The following is a 16,246-nucleotide window of genomic DNA, read 5'->3' on the forward strand; positions in this document are numbered from 1 at the left end:
TCTAACTCCTTGGGCATGAAGTTTCAAACTGGAATATGAATGGCAGATTTTGAGAACGAATTACAAAATTTGCAAAGGCACAAGAGGCAGGTGGAAAATATAGGGAAAGGGGCTGAATTTTCCTATAGTCCAAGACTTGCTCTGTTCTGTGCTTTGAACACTGATTCCCTGCTCTGTGATAAACTCTTTGCTCCAGCCCTGCTGTCACTGTAAATGGCAAAGAAACTTGTGAGGTCCAAAGCAACTTGAGCTGATGGATTGTTTATTTTCTTTTCAAGATAAGATACAATTTTAAGGAGTACCCCCAAATATTTTGTCAGCTTTTTTTTTTTTTTTTTTTTATGTCAACTTAACATTGTAGATTTGGATAATTCTGCTGTTTTGCTTATTGGAAAAAAATCACAGTGTGCTGACAACAGGTAGTTTTTACTTCTTGACTGTTAAAAAAGTACTCATAGCTGTGCCAGAGCAGAGCCTTACTAGCCTGATCCAGGCCTCTTTTAAGGGCCTTAAGCCTCTTTTAAGGCTTAAAAGGGCTTGGACTCACACCAGTTCTGAGATAAGGAGTCTGACTTGCCTGATTTAGAGGTAGGAAAATATGTTTCATGGCTGTTTCTATCTATTTTCAATGTTCTTTAAGGTCCCTTCCAACTCAAGCCATTCTGTGATTGTCAGGCATTCCAGTGACATTCTTAACCTTAGTATTTTATTTGCAGTGTTTATGTATATGCTACTATTGGAAAAAATAAAGCATTTAAAACATCGTGAGAGTGAAGTTCTGCTTTCCCAGAGAGTTCAAGAGTTTTTTGCATTATATATTCAGGAAACAACAGCAGTTGGTTCCAGTTCCAGCTGTGAGTATTCAGCATGCTGGCAGATACTGGAAAGCAAGAAAGTGAGGATGCTTAGATACTAACAAACAGTAATAAATTTCAGTCACTGGTGTGACTGAATAACTTTAAAGCAGAACCGAGGGTAACATCCAGTGTGGCTTTCAGGCTGCATAACTATGATTTCACCCCCTCACTGCCTGCAAGTGACACAGTTTCCAGGCTGCACAAAATATCAGGTGGGGGTTCTTTGGACAATATTTCTGTTACTGGGCTACCCTGATGTGTTTCTAAAGTTGAGCATATCCAGGTTTCTAGATGAGACCAAGATCACTGGGAAAGATTTGTGATAGGATAATTGAATACACCCAAATGCCTAAAACTAAGGATCTCAACAGAGCTTAAAAAGACAACCATAATTTTTTCACTGTCTAGTGTTTGAGGGCTTGATTTTATAACTTCAGTACATTAGAGTTCTTTTCTTGCAGCTCTGTGTTGTTCATTTCTAACTTCAAAAGGCAAAGAAAGAAAAAGTTGATAGGTTTTTGTGTTGATCACTTGGGCACTTTGATGCAGGGTGGAAGCAGTTTGATTTGCCATCACTGGTGGCAGCACATGTGGAGCAGATGCCAGAGGGGGATGGGACACTGATAAATGTACAGCTGTTTTCTGCTGCTGGGGAAATCAACGTCCTTTCTCCTGAGTTATGTCTCAGCTTCTGTAGGGGAGTGGTTTCCATTAGTTGTGGACAGTTTTGGCTCTGTCCCTTATTGTATCCTATGTCTGTTGCTTGCATAACACATCCCCTTCTCCCCCCTTCTCCCCCCTTCTCCCCCCTTCTCCCCCCTTCTCCCCCCTTCTCCCCCCTTCTCCCCCCTTCTCCCCCCTTCTCCCCCCTTCTCCCCCCTTCTCCCCCCTTCTCCCCCCTTCTCCCCCCTTCTCCCCCCTTCTCCCCCCTTCTCCCCCCTTCTCCCCCCTTCTCCCCCCTTCTCCCCCCTTCTCCCCCCTTCTCCCCCCTTCTCCCCCCTTCTCCCCCCTTCTCCCCCCTTCTCCCCCCTTCTCCCCCCTTCTCCCCCCTTCTCCCCCCTTCTCCCCCCCCCCCAAAACTTTTTAGTAGCTATTCTCGTCGTCCCTGCTGCTGCTTAGCTCCTTTTGTAGTCTTTCTTCCAGTCACTCATTAGCTCGCTCTTCTTTATAGTGCTCCATAGCTTAATTTTGGGACTGCTGGCAAGGTGGTAGTATGCAAATTTGGATGAGCTACAACACAGAATGATTCGGGTTGGAAGGCATCTTAAAGGCCATCTTGTTCCAGCCTCCTGCCATGAGCAGGAATACCTTGCACTATCCAAGGTTGCTTAGAGCCTCATCCAGCCTGGCCTTGGGCACTGCCAGGGATGGGCCAGCCACAGCTTCTCTAAGCAACCTGTGCCAGGGTCTCACCACCCTCACAGGGCACAATTTCTTCCTTATATCCAATCTGAATCTACCCTTTTTCAGTTTGAAACCATTCCCCCTGGTCCTGTCACTCCATCCAGCTTTTAAAAAGTCCTTCTCCATCCAGCTTTCTTGTAAGCCCCCTGAAGGTATTGAAAGGTGCTATACGGTCTCTAACACCTGTAGGAAGGAGAAACTAAATTACTGAAAAAGGTATTGTCACATTAATTTATGCAACCTGCCTTTCTATAAATGCATGGTTATAGTGTTAGGGGCATTGAATATCATATTAGTTTCAAGTATTCATAAGCAATGTGTGTTCAGGAGGATGGGTGCAGGAAAGATAAACCTATCTTTTGGATGTTTTCTCCTTCATCCTTTAAGTCAAATTCTATGTGTGAGAATAGCAGGAGCTTTGCTGAAAGCCCAGCAGAAGCCTGCTGTCTAACTAAGATTTAGTGCCTTGAACCACAGAGGTGTCTCTACCATGAGAGTGACCAAAAGCACATTTCGCCTATGCTTCGCTAAATTTCTTAGCTCTGCTCAGGGCCCTAAGGCAAAAGAGTTTCTAAATATTGTTCTTATAATCAAGAATCTAAGCAAAATCCATATTTTTCTCCCCAAGAGCCTTCTGGGAAATAGCTTTCAGTTAAAGCAGCAAAGTTAACAAACCAAACAAAAACTGCTTTAAGTAAGTTCTTAACATGAAAGGAAGACTTAGGCATGAATGATTAATTGTATGATTAGACATAAGCAACTGAAAATAACATCTAAGAGCAGGATGAGTAGGGCCTTTTCACTAATAGGAACTGCTGTCTCTGTGCTTTACAAAGTTTTTATCATTGATAGTTGAACTGGTGTTGATTTGAGGTTAGAGCATGGCCAGGGTGTCAAAGACGTAAGAGAAAAATATGTTTCTAACAAGATGTTTAGATTTCAAGGACTGACTCTGAAAATTAATGTCAGAGAGGATTGTGTTTGTTCTTCTTTGGTAATATTTTATCAACCCTTTTCCCAGTGGCAGGGACAAAAAAGAAAGATTGTGGTTTTTACTTGTATCTCCCCTTCAGGGTTCACTCAGAGATCAAATCAAGGTACGGAGCTGTTGGCCTAAACTGAAAGCCTATGTAAAGAGGTGTCTCAAAATAGCAGTTTCATTTTTGCTATGTATTTACTTTTATGAGTGGGTGGTTGCTATTCTGGTTGTTTCAGAATGTCCTGCAGTGTGGAGCGTTGTTAAGCTAAGGAAAGATGTGGTTGCTTTTCATTCTGTGTCCATATGAAGAAGCTGTGCTTCCCATTCCTCCCCCAGTCACACTGGGATGAACCTGGAGTGGCTCTGTGTGCACATCCAGATTTGCATCAGTGCAAAAGAGGATGGAATTTGGTCCCACACACTTCAGGTGTTTTCTGAAGCCTCGTGAAGAAACCCCACAGAACATTCACTATATTGCATTGAAGGGACTGATCAAACCAGGTGCTTCATGTCTTAATTTCAGCTGAAGCTGGTGAGATCCAAAGCACTGAGTGTGGTGATGGAAACATGTACCGTGCTGCAGGGCTGGGTTCACAGAGATTGGCAAGAGCAGTATGTGCCAGGAGTTGTGTACCTCTGAAGAAAAGCCACATCATGAGCCACACAACTGCAGGTTTCCTTAGTCTGGGACCCTAAACACACTCCAATTTGATGCTTCTATCTCCAGTGGGAAACACTTTCAGCTTCCAAGGTCTAAAATAGCACAGATAAGACGTGCTTGTTGATCAAGGAAAAGGGGCACAAGTCTCATTCATATTTTTAAATGTAAAATGACTTAAGTTTTTAAACTGGTCTAAACTCTTATTTGTATTCCTTTGATTTTTTTGAGGCTTCTGCAGTGAAAGTGATGCTGGTTCCTAAATACCCTCCTTTGCCTTTCAGGTCTTAGTCTGATCTAAGGTTTTCCTGACTATTCTTTTTAATTCTCTCCCTTCCATTACCTTTCTCTGCACTCCCTCCTTTCTTCCTCCCACCCTTTCCTCTTCCATCTGCCGTTTTCCTTTTTACTTGCCCTCTACGTAATTTTGGTTTATCCTTTTATTTTCTTCTTGTTCCTTCCAGTTCTATAATTGCTTTAATTTCCTTCTCTTTTTTGTTGTCCTGCCTAGGACACTTCATTGCCCCACTCCTTTCTCCTCCACATTTTTTCCTTTTCATTTTCACACTAGTTCTTTTTTACCTTTTTGTCCATTTTTTCCCCCCCAAAACAAGTAGTTTTGTACACACTGATTTTGTAGCCCTGTCACTTCCACTTACCCATTTCTCTGGTTTTAGTAAAGCCATGTGATAATTTCTCTAGTTCTGCAAACCAAAGAAATCTTCCATGATGAGCAAGAGTTGAATTTCTAACACTTAAAAAAAAAACCCTAACAGAGGGCAGGGAGAGAAAGCATCTGACAGATATAGTTCTAAACCATCCTTATCCAATATCAAGAAAAATTTAAAGGGTATAATAGGAGTTATTTTCCTTTTCAGACTTCCTGAGTTAAGGTGCTATTTGCTTACCTTTGATATTCCCTCCTTAATTAGTTCCCAGGAAGAGAAACATTTATGTAAGACTCCATAAAGTAATGGATTGGGAACTAGGACTATCTGGGAATGTCTGGAGAAGTCAGAAGAGACATTCTGTCTCATGAGTGGGTTGCTAGACTGACCTCCAGGAGGGAATGGCTTTTTGATCTGCTGTGTGGTGGAAAGTTGTTTTATAATCTTATGCCTCAGTTTCCCTTTTTTCCTGATTATTTGAACTGTAGCATCTCTAGGACAGGCTCTGTTCCACCTCCTTACAATGTTTAGGATCATGAAACTTGAATTTACATAATTTTGTTACTCTAATAAAAAAAAAAAAAACAAAACCAAAAAAACCAAAAAAACAAACCCAGAGAAAAATGATAAGAATGATCTGGTTTCTATGGATTTGAAATCCTAAAAAAAATAAAATAGGAAAAAAAGCTTGTCTGGGAAGAAATAATATGATTTTTTTAGTCTATAAATTGAGGGAAATACAATTGAAGTAATACTGGTTTGGAAAAGGTCCTCTACAGAGTGGTAGCACCATGCTCTGTGACTCTGCAGGAGGTTGGGAAGCACCGTGTTTACTCAAAGGAGTGGGATACATGGGGAGTAACTAAGAAATGAAGAATGGTCCTGTAAAAAGAAGTTATTGTTACTTCAGAGAAATAAATGTTTCATGAAGCCTTTTGAGAAGGCATATTAATTACAGATTGTGACAGAAAATAATAGCAGACTTTTGTCTTATGAGCTGAAATCCTGATACTTCAGGTAAAATATCCTGTAATATATAGTACAATTTATTGGCACACAGCACTTTGGGTTTTTTTCACCTTCTTGGTTTCCAGAATATTGTTAAAGTTACCTGGGAGTTCTGTACTCTAGGTTGTGTGATATCATTCCCATTATAAATGTTAAATGAGAGCAAACACCTTTGCAGAGTGGTTGGGTTTGCTTTGATAAGGATTTGTAGGACTTTTTCCTTGGAACAGCAACTCAGGGCTGGGGAAGAGTGTAAATCCATGAGCACTTTGGGTCAGTGCCAGGGAAAGTTCTGCCACTGGGGGCAATTTTGTATGGACAAACTTTGCTGCTTGAATAGGGGCTGGGTCAGTCCTCATCCAGTGCTTGGCCATCTGTGCCAGTGAAATATGGAGGGCTCATAGCTGGAGACAGACCTTTCTTTGACATCCATAGGCTGCAGCCCATGTTGTGAAAGAGTTTCACCCTACAACACCCAGTCCTGACAGTCCTTACTATTCCCACAGCAGAACTCTTCCCTCTTGCTTCTTAAAAAATGTCCGTGTGAGAGGACAATTAGCAATGTTTGCTACGTGAGATGTCAAGTCTTGCTGCTTTTAGAGCAGTTGATGATTGTGACTATGCAAGACTAGATTTTGTTTATCATTCTAAAAGTAATTGGCTTTAGATGAATCATGAGGCTCTATTTCCAGTTTATAGGACTGTCACTGGACAAACCCCTCCCCTCCCCCAAAACCCCTTGAGTCAGGGAATTTTACAAAATTAAATTTTTAAACATTCAATTATTGATTACAGTTTTGGGAAATAAAGATGAACAATTGAGCAAGCATTTAAGGAAGAACCCCTTGGCTTCATTCCAGACATCTCTCCCCTTCCTTGATATGCAACACCCTCACTCCACATTGGGAGGTGGTGGGGATGGGATGAGGGTTGGTGTATTGATATTCTTTCCTTTGCTGCTGATTTCTTATTTGGCACCTCAGCATTGGCTGCAGTCTCCTCCTTCTCCTTCTTCTCATCCTTTTCTCTCATTTGCACAGCCACCCCGCTCAGGTGGCTCCTCTCTCATCACCTGCTTTTTCCCTAGTCTGTTGGACAGTAGTGATGTTCAGCTTGTGTCACTTTGATTGAAAAACTCTAACAGTAAAAACAATTCAGTGAAGGCACAGAGACCCAAACTCTGTGTGAACCTGCTTGGTGGCTGGCTGCTGAATTCCCCTGCCACCCTTGGATTCAGCAGTGCCAGGAGGAGCTGGGCAAGCAAGGTGTGTGGCATACAGATAGCAGGACCACTCTTCCAAGGTTTCATGTTCCTTCAAACAGTGCATCTGTGATGTGGGGGTGCTAAAAAGCAACAGGCAGATATGGCAGGATCACAGCCTGGCGCTCTTACAGAGATTGCACAAAGTGAGAACCTGCGAAGCTTTAAGGGCTTTAGGTTCAACTCTAGTGTTGTACCACCCTGTTTATTGTATCATTACCACCAAGCTGACTTGGTGGCTGTGTTTAAACACTGGTATCTGGACATTTCTGGAAAAACAAACCTAACCAATGCATATTTACAAAAGAAGGAAATGTCTTTCAACATGACTCAGGAGTATTTCTTTCAATCTTTCCCCAGACTGCCTTTTCAAGGTGTGTCCTATGAACAGATACTCAGCCCAGAAGCAGTACTGGAAAGCCAAGCAAGCCAAGCAAGGGAACCATACTGAAGCAGCATTGCTGAAGAAACTTCAAGTAAGAGACATCTGTATTTTGTAATCTTATCTCAATCTGCAGGCTGTAGCATTACAATAGCAGCAGAAAGAATAATAAGTGCCTTGGGAACCACTGTGATGAGTATTATTATGCCCCCATAGCAACTCCATATTCTCCTTAGCTCTCCTACCTCCTGACTGGCATTTATGGCCCCTGACCTGGTGTTTATCTCACTTTGGGCTGGGGGTTTTGCCTTTGCTGTAAGCAAGGTAGTGCTTTCAGAAATTTTATAAAATAAAAATGGAGTTGTTAAAATCAGGATGGAGCCCTGGGAATAATGCTGGAAATCCTTATGAGGAATTAGGTAGAAGAGTGGACAAAGAGATGTCCTCAGTGCTTTAGCAGGGAATTCCTCAAAATTGTGTTTGTCCTTGCCGTCTGTCTGAGTGATTCCTTTGTGGACCTTTTTGCAGATTCTATTTTGTCTCAAATACAGTGTGGATGGAGCAACTCATCTGTATCTGAAAAACAGCTGGCCTGATGTTGTAACTGAATGCATGAGATTAAGTGAAAACAAGGTCCTGTCAAACCTGGATGATAGTTTTGTGAGCAGTGGAGAGGTCACCAGTGCTTCCAGTTAAAAACAGCAAGGAAGGCGCGTGGTGTGTGGCCAGAGTTACACAGCAGTTAGTGCTGGGAGTGGAGAGTTTGCTCTGTGGCTGTGTTTGACCCAGTCTATCCTGTTTAATTTTAATATTGCCTGTTGTGAGCTAATGTTTTTGTATTGTTGTAAAGTCTATGTGTTTATGTACAATTAAACCCCAACATGTAAAAGGAGTGGTGACAGGGAGAAGCTAATCATAGGCCCCTTTTTATCCTCTATAGGATGAAATAAAGCCCCTGGAATTACTTTTTGGACTGGAAAAATTTTAAAATAGCATGCATCTCAGGTATGACCCATAAATTGTGACAGAGTCCCTATTTTGAGTAATAAAGTCAGAATTGGCATCAGGATTTGGCTGCTAGTATTTCCAGTGCAGTAATGCTTGTAGGTTGCAGGATTTAAATATGGTGCCATTTGCTTTCTGCAATATGTTTCAGGTACTTCTTTTTGTAGAGTCTAAAGAAATAGTAGGTACTTCTTTTTGTAGAGTCTAAAGAAATAGTGATTCTCTTGCAGCATGCAGCAGAACTGGAACAAAAGCAGAATGAAAGTGAGAACAGAAAGTTGTTGGGTGAAATTGTAAAATACAGCAACGTCATCCAGGTAAACCTATTGAAATCCATCTGCCTTCTCAGTGTTGGAAAAGAAACAGTTGTTTCATTTCAAGATTACAGTGAAAATTAACTATCTACCCACTGTAATCTGGATTGTCAGGGTCAGATAAACAGAACTTGGTGAAGTTTACAATATTGTGCTTTTCTGCCTGTTTCAAAGCCTACCAGAAGTGCTGCATATTCCTGTTTAAATAATATGTCATAATAAAAATTCTGTGTGTTTCTTGGTGCTGCAGTTTAGAACTGAATATAAATGTCTTTTATTTTCAAGAGTTATTTCAAAATCATGCTATAGAGGTTCTGTGCAGCTCCTTTTAAATCATTGAAGTAATCTGTATCTCATGACATATACATGAAACAGGAGCTAAGTTCTTAAGTGCAGTACAACTTTTCTGTAAAGGATGTAATTCCTGAAGGGAGCACTGCAATGGACACTTGCCCTGCTATAAAAATGATCCTTGACACATTTCTCACAATCTGAGATCATCTTTTTTCCTAAACTGTAGCATATTTTGATGACTATCTTCTAGTTATATTTTGTATTTATATTTATTATAGAAAATCTCTGCAGTGTGAAAGCCTGTGCCTCCTCTTTTGACTGGAGGGAGAAAAAGCAACTAAAAGCTGTACTTTTTTTTTTTTAATTATTTTTTGTTCCCAGCTACTGCACATAAAAAGCAACAAATACCTCACAGTCAACAAGAGATTGCCAGCTCTGCTAGAGAAGAATGCTATGCGGGTGTCCCTGGATGCTGCAGGGAATGAGGGCTCCTGGTTTTATATCCAGCCCTTCTGGAAATTGAGGAGTGAAGGTGACAATGTGAGTGGAAATACTGAATGTGTTAAGAAGGAGAAGGGAGAAGAATTCCAGGAGGTGTAACTTCTTCACTGCTGGCCTGTTTCATAATGGATTCAGTTCAGGAAAGAAGAAATTAGAAGAGTAATTGGGAACTTTACCTTTCATATGTAACTGGAAAGTGTTATGAAATTATATGGTCTGGAATCTCATGTGTTGCCACATTCAACTGAGCCTCTCTGTTGGGGCTTCTTTGCTAAGTGTACCTGTTGAGTGCAGATTTACAAAGCTGATAAGAAATCATAGTTTATGCTAGAGTCTTATTTTTTTAAAAGGTTTTGTTTTATTTTTAAATTTTGTGGCAGCAGTTTTTTTCAAGGGGTCAGTAGAGAATGTCTCTAAGAAACATCTACATCACCTTTCTTTAAATCTGTATTCCCTTCTGATGTGAAAATGGTATCTATGATTGGAGCTGGATAGAATAGTCTGGAAGCCTTTTCTGGGTTGGTTACAGCTGGAGTCCTGCATGTTGATGAGAAGAAAAATGCACAGGAGAGTTCTTTGCTGCAGATCTGAGAGCTGTGCCATGAGATTACAATTCCCTTCTCCATTCTGTGGCTTGGTTGAGTGCCCGATGTGAAAAATTCAGATCTGCTTCTGGGAAGGCCACACGATGATGAACTTGTGTGGTTTTACATTGTAGACCTGGGAATGTTTGGCTGCTTTCCCCTGTGCGTAATCAGCGAAAGCCTTCTTAGCATTGTAGAAGGGAATGCCTCTTTTTTAATGTATGTTCTCTCATTAATTTTGTGGTTAGCCTGCCCTTGGGATGCTCTCCAGGATGATGAGTGTGGTTGCTTGCAACTCCTTTTGCAATCTCCTGTGGAGAGGAGAAGGATTGCATTCCCAGCTCCTGCTCAAATATCCCTAGAGTCAGAGTCTTCCCCTGCTCCATGTAGTGATCAAAAGGGTATTTGAAAATCCTTCTTTTTCCCAAAGCCCGTTGCAGAGAAATAGAGCAAATATAGCCCTTGGGGGGGCCTCTGCATGGCTTTTCAGCTGAGGAAAACAAACATGGTTCAAACATTAGCCTGGTATTTCTTTTCCTTCTTTGGAGAGAAAAAAGGGTGACTTCTTCTTTTTGGCTTAATTTCTTGGAATAACATCAGTTTAGCATATTTTTAAATTCCTCATTCTTGGAAAATAAATATGTGTGTCATGCTCTCCAGAGGGAGGACCTGTCATCTGCAAAGCCACGGTGGGCTCTTACAGATGAGAGCAGCAGAACAATACTTGGCCTTCAAAGTCATTCTCAGTACTACAGAGATTTTGGTTCCGTCTTTCACTATGCACATGTGAGGGTTTGGAAGCAGACTTGCTGATCTACAAAGATTGCAGATCAGTGTAGTGATGGCAGTACCATCCCATGCCACGGACCCCTTTCCTTGTCTGTTCCCGTGGGGATTTATCTGACAGACTCGGAGCCATGTGGCAAACTGGCTTATACCTAACTCAATGGACTTGGTTCCTTTGGAACAGCCTTCTGCTCATTTTCTGTTTCTACGTTGCTTTTCAGAGCTGGCAACTTGCCATTGTAATTTACAGAGGGAATTTACCAAGGGAAGTTGTTTCTTGTTTCTACTAGGCCCAAAAGGATTTGACAATTTTCTTTGCAAATTTCCAGTGATAAACATTAGTGCTCTGGTAGCTCTCCCTGCTTTTGAGCATTTCTACCTCTTCAACAGATATGCAAACCAGGCACCTGTGGAGTAGCAAGTGATGGGTTTTTAAAATTTTTCTCTCACAGATGGAGGGAGGCTTCAGTCTTGTACCCACTGCTTCCTTTTAATTTATTCCCAGATATGGAAACCTTTCAATTCATGGTGTTAGCTTGGTATATCAGGCCCCTACTCTGTTTAGAAACTTTGAGATTTTTAAAATTATATTTCTGTGCTGTAATGAGGAAATTCCCTAGAAAACTTGTTTTAGAAAGTCTTTTAAGCAAGGGAAGTGAGTAGTGAATTACTGCTTGGATGGCTGCTACTGTGCCAGGTAATGCAGGCAAAGTATGCCATATGTCCTAAAAGAAAAGGAATCTGGGAGTCTGATACAGGAAGTCATGTGTGTGACTCTTCTGGTAAGTGATCAGAGCTTTTTAGCCTTGTGAAATATTTTAGAACTTCATTTTCTGAAAGAAGGTTAGCTTAGTTTCACTAGCAACTGATTAATTTTGCAAGTCAATGAAAGTAATTAAAGAATATGACTGAAAATTTACAGTAATTGACATAACTACAGTAATTGACATAACTGCAGTATTTTCTGCAGACTTCTAATAAGTCTTCATAATTTTTGAAGCTGCTCTTCAATGGAAGATAGGACTCATTGAAACTGGAGCTGGTTCCAGATGGACTGAACAACAAAATATGCCCTAATAGCAGGATTGGTGCTGTGTGGATTGCACTGCAGTTATTTGCCATTTTAGTGGGGTTTTTTTCTTTTTAAATAAAATGCTTAATGATATGCTCTCTTACTGATTTAGTTGTGATAGTTCTGGTGTGCATGCAACAGTTTTGAAGTCCTGATTCCACTTTGCAGGATGCAAACCTGGTGGTATTTTGGTTAATGAATTGTCTGTCTTCTTAAAACAGGCTGTAAGTAATGTCTGTATGAAGCATGGCATGCAGGAATGTATTGCATAAGAAATGTGTCTTATAGGCATCTTGTCATTATTTTGACTCTGTTAGTGAACTTGTTCTCATGCCTTGGATCAAGTAGGATTTGTGTGTGTGATCTGAGCATGGTGACACTGTCTTATGCTACTGTTTATTTTAGCTGTGTTGGTAAAGAACATGTAAACCTTCATTTTCACCTCTGCAATGAGAGGACCAAATTCACCTGCATTGAAGTTGCACAAGGCTGAACTGGTCTCAGCTTTTTCATAGGAAATGTGCTGATCAATGCAGAAAATTTTTTTATTTATTTGTCTTCCAAAAGAAAGCATGGCTTGTGCAGCATTTCATGTAGTAAAAAATCACATGTAGCCACTTGTCTTCATGTCTGTGTGTGCTCAAAATTGCTGTGAACATAAGCAAATCAGGACCCAGTGCCAACCAATCTATGTGGATTGATTTTTTTTATTTTTATTATTTTTTCCCCTTCCAGGCATGAATTGAATTCTCCATATGCATGTCTCAAGCAGTTTTTAGGCTAAAGAAATTTTTTGTATATTGTAAAGAATTGCAAGGGCATGGGAATTTCCTTGCAGGAAGCCAGTCAGGAATTCCTCTTGTAGAGAGAAGGTCTCTCAGCTGTTGAACCTGCTGCCTGTGCTGAGCTCAGACACCATTTAGGGAGCAACAGCAGAGGGGATGGAGTGTGTTCATCTCTTTCTGAATTTCCAATGATTTCTGTGTCTTTCTAGGTTGCAGTTGAGCAGTGTGAATCAGAGAACTACTGAGCCTGTCAGGACATTTACTGGCAGATGGTCCACAGAGCTGAGGGCTCATGATTGCTTTCTAAGCTTTCTCTGGGATAAAGAGAACTTAGTGTAACTTTTGGATGAAGTGAGCTGCTCCTGGAATTTGTAGATTCATACCTATTTTATGGTCTGGAATTTCTGCTGAACCAGGGGACATGCTTATTGTAAATGCAAGGGGTTGATTAGTTGGAAATCTTGAACCCAAGTGATTGCAGATCATGGGGGAACAGACCTGCTGTGTGAATTGTCTGCAAATAAATTCACCAAGTGCCACTCCTAGAGCATGCATTTGAGTAATTTTCTAAATATGATAATTACTTCATTTTACTGGATAACTATTTAAGTCTAAATTGCATTTTATTTCTGACTTCCAGGTTGTGGTGGGAGATAAAGTTGTTCTCATGCCAGTTAATGCAGGACAGCCTCTGCATGCCAGCAACATTGAGCTTCTAGACAACCCTGGCTGCAAAGAGGTGAGTTCAGGAGGGGTAACTGCTGATCTGAGATGGTTATAGAAAGGCTGAGGTAATTGGGACTGGTCAGCCTGGAGGAGAGAAGGCTTTGGAGAGACCTCACTGTGGCCTTGAGAGCCCACAGGAAAGATTGAGAGAGACTCTTGACAAGGGTCTGGAGTGACAGGACAAGGGGGAATGGCTTCACGCTGACAGAGAGGAGGTTTAGATTGTTATGAGGAAGAAGTTGTGCCCTGTGAAGGTGGTGAGGCCCTGGAAGGGTGTTGTAGGCACACAGTTTGTAGTAATTGGGAGTAGGGCTGTGGCTGAGCCTCATTCCTAATGGGCTACAGCTGTGCAGGACAGGGGAACAGTATTGAAGGTAATGAGACATGGAGTGCCCAGGTGCACTGACCAATCACCAAAGGGTACAGAGGGTACGCAGGTGCAATGCATGTAAGATGAAGAGTATAAAAGGTTGTACTGTAGGACAGTAAAGGGCTGCGGATGCTTGAAGCCTTTTTTGGTGTCCCTCATGCCTCCACTATCCTTCCGACAGCACAGGGTGCCCAGAGAAGCTGTGGCTGTCCCTGGATCTGTGGCAGTGTCCAAGGCCAGGCTGGATGTGGCTCTGAGCAAGCTGGAATAGTAGAAGTTGTCCCTGCCCATGGCAGGGGATTGGAACGGGACGATCTTTACATCTCTTCCAACCCGGGCCATTCTGTGATATGCTGTGCTTTACTGGTAACCAGAACACACTATGAGCCCATGATGAGCTCAAAGCCAGCCTAAAAAATTGGTTCTAGCTTAGCCTCAAAAACTCAGGATGAAATCTTCTTGCTGCAGTGATGTCCTGGCACTGAAATCTGTGTGAGGTTTCCTTGAGTATCTCAAACTCTGACTGATAAGAGTAAATCCTCATTCAGCATCCCTTTGGAGTGTTCTTGGTAGGCTGTCAGCAAAGAGAGCCGCATTTCCCCACCCAGTCTTCTCCAACATGACAATCATTAACACTTGAGAGCTTCGGGACCAGTGTTAAGAACTGTGTAGACATGTAGCTAAGCCATGGCCCCTGCCATCCTAGATGTGGTGTGGTCTTTCAGAAGAATGGAATGTCTCAAAAAAAAACCCCCATCCATATATACTGTAACTGGATTTTCTTTCTCTAAAGGTAAATGCTGTCAACTGTAACACAAGCTGGAAAATAACTTTGTTCATGAAATTCAGTAGCTACCGAGATGATGTACTGAAAGGAGTAAGTATGATATTTAAATTAGTTTTTGGATCCAAAAGGTCTTACTGTATTTGACTCTAGAGAAATATTGCCTGGTGTATAAAAGAAGAAATAAGGACTTTATGGAGATGTTCCAAGAAACTGTAACAATAACTGCAATAAGACAATGTAGCTTTACATGCTGAGGTATTGAACAGTTTAATGCTTGTAGATTAATCTCTGAGATAATTTACATTTTCATTTTAGAGATAAGCTTAATTTGTCCTCACATGTACCTTAATAAATCATTATCAATGGATATTTTTTCAATAGGTGTCAAGGTAGCAGCAATTTTTGCTGAAGAATTTGAAAGGGAAAATGGTATCTTTGTGTAGATCCATTTAAAGATAGTGTTTCAAGTCTTGGGAGAGAGGCAGGAGGAAACAAAAATTTTTCCAGCAGAAGAAATAGAGAGGGGACGTTGGTGTTGATTGCAGAGTAGAAGTGACAAGATAATACAATGTTAGAAAAATCTCTTCACTTCCCTTAAATAGTAAGAGAGATTAGAAACAAAAAAATCAATTTAGTAAAGTTATCTAGAATTAAAAATCACTTTTAGGTTAATTTTTGCCCACTGTTCATTGTGGTGCTTTCCCAAAAGACCATGGGTCTCCTGCAGGAGTGAATCATCCCATCTGATTTCCAGACGGTGCTAAGATTGAATACTCCTCACTTGGTACCTGCTCCAGCAATAGGAAGCTCAAAAGTATTTTCTTCCTATCAGTTCTGCTGGCATTACTGGAGCTGTTACACATAGAAAATTACTCTGGCGGCTTTGCCTACCATTTAACAGTGCTTCTTTTTCTTATTTCTTTAGGGAGATGTTGTGAGGCTGTTTCATGCAGAGCAAGAGAAGTTTCTGACGTGTGATGAATATGAGAAGAAACAACACATTTTCCTCCGCACTACGTTACGTCAGTCAGCCACATCTGCAACAAGTTCTAAAGCACTGTGGGAAATAGAGGTATTTTTTTCTTCTTTTTATAAATATTTTAGGACCTGAAGGCCAGGGCTCAGTAAAAAAACTTTAGGACAACATGAGTCATTCATAGGCTCCTGATATCATGACACATCTCCCTGTAACTGTTATTATTTCATGAAGTGGTTTGTGTAGGATGAATCCTGAAGAGCTGCTTTATTGCTCTGTATGTGTGGAGACAGGAGGCTTTCTTACTATATTTGCCTGCACTAAAATAAGAGAGTCAAATTTCAAATTCAGACTTGATGTAAATGGTGTGATTTTACCAAAGCCAATCAAAGGACACTCACCTCTCCTGAGTTTTGAGTGTTTACATTTAGCTTTGTGTGCAGTATAAAAAATGGAAATCCATGCTGACAGGAAATCTCCCAAACATCATACAACACATCAACATTTGTTTAAAGTAAACCTGAATAAACGTGGTCTTGTGAATGGGGGTAATTTTGAGAAGGGAACTAGCAAACTTTTTTGTTCAACTAAGAAACATTGGAAAGTGGTAAGTCTCAAATCCTTGCTATTACAATAATGTAACTGCTATATACCCAAAAGTTCTTATGTGATGGACAAACTTTGTGTATTTAGAACAATCTTCAGAAAAATGGTTGATTTTTGTTTGGATTGTCTGAAGTAGAGTGTATTGTGCCTGTACTTATTGGAGATTCCTCCTTAAAGGAGACAGACACTGTTAGATTTGAAGAAAGCAAATGGCCTATAGCTC

General features: G+C 40.9%; 1 protein-coding gene across 16 annotated transcripts in view; it reads left to right on the top strand.

Moving 5' to 3' along the window:
- Window positions 1-16,246, top strand: part of ITPR2 (inositol 1,4,5-trisphosphate receptor type 2) — a 245,188-nt gene that overhangs the window by 29,520 nt on the left and 199,422 nt on the right. For 15 of the 16 annotated variants that reach the window (XR_010362601.1, XM_064420759.1, XM_064420745.1 and 12 more), the window contains 6 exons: window positions 7,196-7,311; window positions 8,453-8,539; window positions 9,212-9,370; window positions 13,199-13,297; window positions 14,448-14,531; window positions 15,367-15,513. Coding sequence is in view for 15 of the 16 variants with exons in the window: in XM_064420759.1 (XP_064276829.1) it covers window positions 7,196-7,311; window positions 8,453-8,539; window positions 9,212-9,370; window positions 13,199-13,297; window positions 14,448-14,531; window positions 15,367-15,513 (692 nt within the window). In the remaining variant the exon portion in view is untranslated. Of the gene's footprint in view, window positions 1-7,195; window positions 7,312-8,196; window positions 8,223-8,452; window positions 8,540-9,211; window positions 9,371-13,198; window positions 13,298-14,447; window positions 14,532-15,366; window positions 15,514-16,246 lie in introns of those variants that run through there. The other variant, XM_064420752.1, reaches the window with a different exon arrangement.

The sequence above is a fragment of the Passer domesticus genome, chromosome 5, assembly GCF_036417665.1.
Source record: "Passer domesticus isolate bPasDom1 chromosome 5, bPasDom1.hap1, whole genome shotgun sequence".
Lineage (NCBI taxonomy): Eukaryota > Metazoa > Chordata > Aves > Passeriformes > Passeridae > Passer > Passer domesticus.